The sequence below is a fragment of the Pan paniscus genome, chromosome 9, assembly GCF_029289425.2.
Source record: "Pan paniscus chromosome 9, NHGRI_mPanPan1-v2.0_pri, whole genome shotgun sequence".
Taxonomy (NCBI): Eukaryota; Metazoa; Chordata; class Mammalia; order Primates; family Hominidae; genus Pan; species Pan paniscus.
Window position 1 is genome coordinate 71,169,349 of NC_073258.2, and position 8,992 is coordinate 71,178,340.

The 8,992-nt window shown below is 52.8% G+C and overlaps 1 protein-coding gene across 1 annotated transcript; it reads left to right on the plus strand.

Moving 5' to 3' along the window:
- The first annotated feature begins 1,113 nt into the window (after positions 1-1,113).
- FADD (Fas associated via death domain) lies at positions 1,114-8,204 on the plus strand. The gene is made up of 2 exons (XM_008954244.4): positions 1,114-1,640; positions 4,033-8,204. The coding sequence occupies exons 1-2, from the start codon at positions 1,355-1,357 to the stop codon at positions 4,371-4,373; spliced, it is 627 nt and encodes a 208-aa protein (XP_008952492.2). The 5' UTR covers positions 1,114-1,354; the 3' UTR covers positions 4,374-8,204.
- Positions 8,205-8,992: the final 788 nt, after the last annotated feature.

Sequence of the window (8,992 nt, forward strand, 5' to 3'; positions counted from 1 at the left end):
GTTTCTTCTTGGGGTGATGAAAATGTCCTAAAGTTAGACAGCAGTAAGGGTTGCACAACCTTGTGACTACACTAAAAACCACTGAAGTGTGACTTTAAAAGGGTCAATTGAATGGTATGTGAATTATATCTCAAGAAAACAAACTCAGCTGGCATCACCCCCTGCCCCACCCTGTGGTAAAGCTGGGTCCTTGTTGGCTGGTGAGGGCTCTCCTAATCTGCACCCCCTCCTCACCTCCAAACCCACGGCATTGCTGCTCCTGGAACCCCAGCCACACCTAGGTACCCGGCCCCTCCCAGCCTTCACCTGCGCCTTTACAGAGGCCCCATCAGACCACCGGGCCCCCCACCCTCCACACGCCCACCCCGTGAAGAGACTCCCTTTCCCCTGGCTCTTCTGAATTTCTGGCATACTATACGATTTCCTTATTTTTCCTTATTTTTATTTTTTAATAGAGACGGGGTCTCACTATGTTACCCAGGCTGGTCTCGAACCCCTTGTCTCAATCAATCCTGCCTCAGCCTCCCAAAGTGCGGGCATTGCAGGCTGAGACACCACAGCCGCCACGACCTTCTCTTCTGGAGCGTGTCGCTTTTGTAATTATGATGTAAACTCCGGGCACGCGGGGACCCTCGCGCTTCGCTCACTAATTTGTCCCCAGACCCTACTACCTGGCACAGTAGGCGCTCAATACTGTTGATTGAATAAACGACTGCTACTTTGGAAATCATGTATTATTTAAATCACATGTTTAAACGCACATAAACTTCTGAGTAGTGTTTTCTGCACACACAAGATGTCTCCAGCGGTACCAAAGAATGCATTTTCCACGTTTGTCCCTAAACGTTAATGCATAAGTAACCTTGGTCACCAACAGATGTGAGGGCACGTGACGTTCGGGCTGCGCCCTCCCCGCCCCGGCCCTGCACACAGTAGGGCCGCACCGCGCTTTGCAAACAGGTGGACTCGGCAGAGGCGCGACCGCCCTCACCGCAGAGAGCTGGGCCACCTGCAGACTCTCAGGACACCCAAGGCCCCACCTCCCACCCGGAAAAGAGACGATACGCCGGGCGCAGGCGCAGAAGCCGCGCCCGTCCGCGGCGCCGCCAGCCAGGGCGGAAACGGCAACGGCTTCGCTAGGGACGCATGCGCGGGTCCCTTAGTTTTCGCGAGATAACGGTCGAAAACGCGCTCTTGTCGATTTCCGGTAGTGAATCAGGCGCCGCAGTGCAGGGTCGGGGGTGGAATCCTTGGGCCGCTGGGCAAGCGGCGAGACCTGGCCAGGGCCAGCGAGCCGAGGACAGCGGGCGCGCGGAGGGCCGGGCCGCAGCCCCGGCCGCTTGCAGGCCCCGCCATGGACCCGTTCCTGGTGCTGCTGCACTCGGTGTCGTCCAGCCTGTCGAGCAGCGAGCTGACCGAGCTCAAGTTCCTATGCCTCGGGCGCGTGGGCAAGCGCAAGATGGAGCGCGTGCAGAGCGGCCTGGACCTCTTCTCCATGCTGCTGGAGCAGAACGACCTGGAGCCCGGGCACACCGAGCTCCTGCGCGAGCTGCTCGCCTCCCTGCGGCGCCACGACCTGCTGCGGCGCGTCGACGACTTCGAGGCGGGGGCGGCGGCCAGGGCCGCGCCTGGGGAAGAAGGTGGGCGCGGGGCCGGGCCGGTGGAGCCAGGGCCTGGTCGCCCGGCTGTAGGTGCTGCGAGGCTCCTCCGGTTGGCTTCCAGGCGCCTCCCCTTTGCCGGGTTTGATTTGCGTGGGTTTTCTCCGTACAGCCCTGGTTTTGCAGATGGGAGAGCCAGAAACGCAGAAAAGTTAACTTATTCGAGGTTGCAGGGCGTGGACACGCACAGTCCTTTTTCCTCCACCCCCTTCTGCCCGGGTAAATTAGAAAACTCACTGAAGAAAAGATGAGTCAGAGAAGGTGTGGGGGAGGGGCAGAGGTTGGGTGAGCCTGCCTCGCATCATTTCCTTTCTGTCTCGGAATATGCTTTTCACGGCTGTCTGAGAGTAATACTAGCATTCAGTAACTCCTACCCAGGGGCTTACAGTGTGCCGCTTACCCTTGTAACTGCCAAATACAATTTTCGCAGTAGCCCTGTGGCTTAGATACTGTTAGCTATCACTGTTCCCATTTTACAGAGGACAGGACTGTGGCTCACAGGTTAAGTGGCGTTGCCGAAATGCGCAGCCGATAACTGACGGAGCTAGGCTTGAGCCAAGCAGTCCGGCCTCCGGATGGGTGGTGTTAGCCACTGCACTGCCTCTCTGGTCAAGTTCATTGTGGAGTGGCTTCCTGTCCTGCTCTCGGTCACTCCCACTCCACCCTCGCCTGTGGATTGCAGCAGCTTCCAGGATAAAAAAGAAACTCTGAGTACAGCAGAGTTTCTCAGCCCTACCCCCCTTGTTCTCAGAGTCGGGAGAGGCTTGGGAGTGCTCTGGGGACGCCTCTCAGAGGCTTCAAGCTGTAGCTTGGAATCAGCCATTCAGTCACCAATCAGATAGGGCCTAAATGTGTCACCATGGGTTTCACTCTGTAAGGACTGGTGCCTGTTGAGGACAGGATGGACAGAACAGCTCTCTGCCTGAGAGCAGTCAAGTCCAGATTTTAAAAAAACATCAGTACTGAACAAACAAAACAGGACGTAGAAAAATCGGGTTTTATGGATATTTAATGTCTGGAGAAACACTGATAAATTGCATTTTAAAGGCGGTCTACGAAACATAGCTGACATTTGAGATGTATGTGTGCTTGGTTTTATTTATATTGTCATGTAGTTACTGTGTGCTGGGAAAAGTACACCAGAAGGTGAGCAGTGGGTATGGACAGGTTGGTAGCGGGCGACTCTGCCTTCCTCCCCAGAAGTTCAGCATAGCGGTTAAGGGTGGACTCTGGCACCACACTCTTAGGGTTTCAGAACATGGCTCTGCCATCGTCTAGCTACACGATCTCAGGAATGTCCATTAGCTTCCCTGTGCCTCAATTTCCTCATCTGTACAGTCATGGTAACACAGTGCCCAGCCCACAAGGCTGTCAGAGCTGCGGGAGCTGGTACACCTGCCAACGGTGTCTCAGAATTGCCAGGAGTAGTCCAAGCAGCACCCTGTCCTGCCTCTCCTTTCCTCTCTTCACATTCCAGAAGCGGCCTTTTATGGTCTTGTGACCAGCTCCCTAATCTCAGTGGTGACGTCAACAGATGAGGAGTATGGTAGCCAGGGACTGAAGACTGGTGGTCACTCGGGGCAGCTTTCTAAATAACAATTGGAGTGCCTACTAGTTTCCTGTGATTGCCATAACAAATGATCACAAATCTGGTGGCCTGAAGCAATAGAAATCTACCCCCTCAATCTGGAGGCCAGAAATCTGAATAAGCAGGGTGCAACAGACCGGCACACCCTCGGAATGCTGTTGGGGAGGCTCCTTCCGGGTCTCGTCCGCTTTGTGGTGGCTCCAGGCATTCTTTGACTTGTGGCCGCTTCACTCCAGGCTCACACGGCCTTCCCTGTGTGTCTCCTGCAAGGATACCTATCATTGGTGCATCCAGGTCATCCAGGATGATCTCCTCTCAAGACCCTCGGCTTACCTTTGCAAAGATGCTTTTTCCAAAGAACATTCATGGTTTCAGCAATTTCACGTGAACATACCTTGAGGTGACATCGTTCAACCTGCTGTAGGGCAGGATGTGGGATCAACCCTATTTTCTTCCCTCCCACAACTCCCCAGCCCCTCCCTCAGTGTCTCCTGCCCTAAGTAGGTAGCTCCACTACAACTTCCTTTGGCACTTGAGTCTTCAGTGGGCCACGCCTCCTAGGACAGTATTAGAGAGCAGGGGGTTTGGCTGAGGTGGAATCAGGCCACTCTTGGGCATTTGGTGACAGCCCCTCTGCTGCCAGGCAACTCTAGCCTCTACAGAGGACCTCGTGTAGGCACCTCTGTCCACTCAGCACTTGGCGTCAGTGCTGAAAAGCCCTAGGGAGGATTGTGGGGTCGCTTGTCTCCAAACCTATGGTAAACCGTTCTGTTCTTTCCTTCCCAGACCTATGTGCAGCATTTAACGTCATATGTGATAATGTGGGGAAAGACTGGAGAAGGCTGGCTCGTCAGCTCAAAGTCTCAGACACCAAGATCGACAGCATCGAGGACAGATACCCCCGCAACCTGACAGAGCGTGTGCGGGAGTCACTGAGAATCTGGAAGAACACAGAGAAGGAGAACGCAACAGTGGCCCACCTGGTGGGGGCTCTCAGGGCCTGCCAGATGAACCTGGTGGCTGACCTGGTACAAGAGGTTCAGCAGGCCCGTGACCTCCAGAACAGGAGTGGGGCCGTGTCCCCGATGTCATGGAACTCAGACGCATCTACCTCCGAAGCGTCCTGATGGGCCGCTGCTTTGCGCTGGTGGACCACAGGCATCTGCACAGCCTGGACTTTGGTTCTCTCCAGGAAGGTAGCCCAGCACTATGAAGACCCAGCAGGAAGCCAGGCTGAGTGAGCCACAGACCACCTGCTTCTGAACTCAAGCTGCGTTTATTAATGCCTCTCCTGCACCAGGCCAGGCTTGGGCCCTGCACAGATATTTCCATTTCTTCCTCACTATGACACTGAGCAAGATCTTGTTGTCTCCACTAAATGAGCTCCTGCGGGAGTAGTTGGAAAGTTGGAACCGTGTCCAGCACAGAAGGAATCTGTGCAGATGAGCAGTCACACTGTTACTCCACAGCGGAGGAGACCAGCTCAGAGGCCCAGGAACCGGAGCGAAGCAGAGAGGTGGAGAACTGGGATTTGAACCCCCGCCATCCTTCACCAGAGCCCATGCTCAACCACTGTGGCGTTCTGCTGCCCCCGCAGTTGGCAGAAAGGATGTTTTGTCCCATTTCCTTGGAGGCCACCGGGACAGACCTGGACACTAGGGTCAGGCGGGGTGCTGTGGTGGGGAGAGGCATGGCTGGGGTGGGGGTGGGGAGACCTGGTTGGCCGTGGTCCAGCTCTTGGCCCCTGTGTGAGTTGAGTCTCCTCTCTGAGACTGCTAAGTAGGGGCAGTGATGGTTGCCAGGACGAATTGAGATAATACCTGTGAGGTGCTGATGAGTGATTGACACACAGCACTCTCTAAATCTTCCTTGTAAGGATTATGGGTCCTGCAATTCTACAGTTTCTTACTGTTTTGTATCAAAATCACTATCTTTCTGATAACAGAATTGCCAAGGCAGCGGGATCTCGTATCTTTAAAAAGCAGTCCTCTTATTCGTAAGGTAATCCTATTAAAACACAGCTTTACAACTTCCATATTACAAAAAATTTTCTATTCCTGTTGGTGGTTCTTTCATTTTGGATATGCTGGATATTCCCAGTACAGCCAGTTTGAGGATCCCTGTCAAGGGCTCCAACCTGGGAGGGGGTGGCTGGATTTCCTGACAGCTCGCTAGCTGCTCATGAGCAGTGTCTGCCCTTGGCAAACGGTGGTCTGCTAGGGTAGCTTTTGCCGCTCTTAGAATTTGCCTGCACCACCAACAGTATCAGAATCAAAGCCAAGTGGCTATTTATTCTCTGTCCCAGTTCACCAGCTATGACCTTGGGAAAGTCCAGTGTGCCGTCCCATAGGTGGGATCTTAGCCAAGGCCGCAGGACACTGTCCCCAGTAAGCGGTGGACCCCGGCCTTTAAGCCCCTCCACACCTTCACCTGACGCTTCCAGGTGCCAGACTCCTTGCTAGGAGCAAAGGCCATAGGAGTGAATGGGACAGAAGTGTAGCCCTGCCCTGTTGGCCTCAGAAACCTAGCAGAAACAAGCTTTAACCAGTTCATCACTAGCTTGGGGTGCTGCCGTGGAGCTGAGCTGGTTGCTGTCCCAAAACAGCGTGGCCTGACCTACACACTGTACACCCCTGACCCGGCGCATGCCTGCTCTCAAGGTGCAGGTCAGGGTGAGTTCTATAGAGAATAGACACATCGCCCCTCACTGTCCCTAAGTGTGAGCAGCTTGGCTTTGGGGAAGAGATTTTCTTGGGGTGAGTGGGAAAGTATTCTTTTTTTTTTTTTTTTTTTTGAGATGGAGTCTCACTGTTGCCCAGGCTGGAGTACAGTGGCATGATCTCGGCTCACTGCGACTTCCACCTCCCAGGTTGAAAGGATTCTCCTGCCTCAGCCTCCCAAGTAGCTGGGACTACAGATGTGCACTACCAAGCCTGGCTAGTTTTTTGTAGTTTTAGTAGAGACAGGGTTTTACCATCTTGGCCCGGCTAATCTCGAACTCCTGACCTCAGGTGATCCACCTGCCTCGGCCTCCCAAAGTGCTTGGATTACATAGGCGTGAGCCACCGCGCCCGGCCTTGGACATGGATTTCTTAAAGCAACTTGAAAAAACAAATTCTATGTTCATTTTTTTACAATCAGGTAGAATTTGTGTTTCTGGAAAAGGTACGCACAAATCTTGGGCTTACTTGAAAGCTGGAGGTAACAGCCGTCTCTTGCTCTCTGACTCCTTTTTCCCCTAAGACAGAAGAGGGAAGACAAGTCCAAACGTCTGTGCTTTGCGGGAGACTTCAGGGGAATTTGATCAAGCGTTTCCTGGAACAAAGGGTCAACCCTCTGGTCTTCAGGTTCCCGCAGCCTCCCAGCTGCCTGCCCTTCTGCCTTCTGTTACACAGTGCCCCCTCCACGCCACACTCACACTCGCTCCCAGATTCTCACAGCCACTCCTCTCCAGGACTCACTCCCTGGTGCTCCTGAGACCACACCCCGCACAAACTATACTTGCTGAAGTCACAGGCTGCTGCAGCTTTTTTGTTCTACCTGAATCTCTAGGGCATCTGACACCTTCCGTGACCATTCTCTCCAGGAGCTTTTCTCCCTCTCCACTGTCCTCCTCTCAGGTCCCTCACACCCTCCCCCAGCCTCAGCCTCACCCCTCCTCTAGGGAGCACAGCCCTTTCTTAGCCTCACCCATCCTAGGTCCCTGGTACCTGCCAGGTATCTCTAGCCCAGATCTTTCTCTTGCCCCAGACCCCAACTGCCTAGGGGCAGCCTCACAGTGGCTGCTATTGCAAACTACCACGTATTTACCGCCTTAAGCGGCACAAGTTTATCTTACAGTTCTGGAGGTCAGAGGTCCAAAATGGCTCTCCCTGGTCTACAAATCAGGTGTCAGCAAGCTGGTTCCTCCCGGAAGACCTAGAAGAGAATCCGTGTCTTGCCTTTTGCATCTTCTAGAGGCCGCCTGCATTCTTTAACTCATGGCCCCTCCCTCCATCTTCAGGCCCACAGATGAGCATCTTCCCATCTCTCTGACTGATTCTCCTGCCTCCCTCTTACAAAAACTCTAGTGACTACACTGGGCCACCTGGATAACCCAGGATCCTCTTCCCATCTCAACATCAATTTAAACACATCTGCAGAATTTCTTTGCCAGGTGAGGGAACATATTCACAGATCCCAGGGATTAGTACATGGGCACTGTCAGAGTCATGCAAGCCACACCCCAAATTCAGCCTCCCTGCAACCTGCGCCCCGTTCCGTGCCTGACACCACCATCTAGTCAGTCGCCCAAGCCACAAACTCTCCTTCCTCTCCCCACTGTCACTCTCTTCCCTCAATTAAAACTGGGCGCTAGGCCAGGTGCAGTGGCTCTCATCTGTAATCCCTGCACTTTGGGAGGCTGAGGTGGGAGGATTACTTGAACCCAGGAGTTTGAGGCCAGCCTCGCCAACATAGGGAAACCTCATCTCTAAAAAAAGTAAAAATAAAAAAAATGTAGCTGGATGTGGTTGTGTACACCTGTGCTCCCAGCTACTCGGGAGACTGAGGCAGGAGGATTGCTTGAGCCCAGGAGGATGAGGCTGCGGTGAGCCATGATCACACCACTGCAATCCAGCCTGGGTAACAGAGCAAGACCCTGTCTCAAAAAAAAATAAAAATAAAAGTAAGCACCAGGTCCTATACTTTGTAACTCACCAGTGTCTCTCCCATCCACCTCTTCTGCTACCTGCCGCCACCCCCACTCCCAGTGGGGCCTCAGCCCTTTCCACTGGACAACCACAGTGAGTGACCTCGCAATTCATCTCCCGCCTCTGCCCCGCCTTCCACCCATCCAGCCCATCTCCCGTCAGCAGCCAGAAATAAACTGAGTCATAACACAGTCCCCTGACTCTTCTTAGAAGCCACAAACTCTGTCCATATTTTTTCGTTTTATATTTTTATTTCCGTGATAATTAATCTGAGTCATCTTGCTGACTGCTTTCTAGCCACACAAATCCTGTGTGAATTGCATTTAGAATCAGACAGGCAAACATGACGTGGGGTAGCATGTGCTCATGCCAGAGTGACCCGTCCCCCAGTGTCTGCTGAGATAAAGGCAAGACTTCTCTTTTACAGGGAAATTTGCAATTGAAAGATACTTGCATCAAAGAAGCCCTTAGTTTCTTGAATCATTTACTAAGTTGAGACCCCGTGGCAAGAATCATGGATGCCAACCCCAGTAATGGTCACCAAGGAACAGAGGCCAATTCAATGCATGAATGGGGTCCTCATGGAAAGCCAAATGACATATGATTTAAGTTTTTGAGGTGTGGCTCAAATAGAAAAAGAATATCGTGGACCATTTGAGTCACCCCCAGGCACATGGCAAGTACAAGGCCTTCCAAACTCCCACGCCTCCTTGATGACAGTCTGTAGACATGAAGCTACAATTTTGTTTCAGCAAAACAGCATCATACATACTGTTTAATGATTAAACAGAATGCACTTCTGTTTGGAATGAATTAAAAATGCTGAGCCCAGCACAGTCGTTCACGCCTGTAATCCCAGCACTTTGGGAGGCTGAGGTGGGAGATCTCTTGAAGCCAAGAGTTCAAAAGCCTGGGCTGCAAAGCAAGACTCCATCTCTAAAAAAAATAATAATAATAAATAAATTAGGCCGGTGTGGTGGCTCATGCCTGTAATCTGAGCATTTTGGGAGGCCAAGACGTGCAGATCACATGAGGTCACTAGTTCAAGACCAGCC

Excerpts from the sequence above, each read along its gene's own strand:
- FADD (XM_008954244.4), top strand. The coding sequence starts at position 1,355 with ATGGACCCGTTCCTGGTGCTGCTGCACTCGGTGTCGTCCAGCCTGTCG. Across the intron at positions 1,641-4,032 it reads GGCCGCGCCTGGGGAAGAAG|ACCTATGTGCAGCATTTAAC; the intron begins GTGGGCGCGGGG and ends TTTCCTTCCCAG.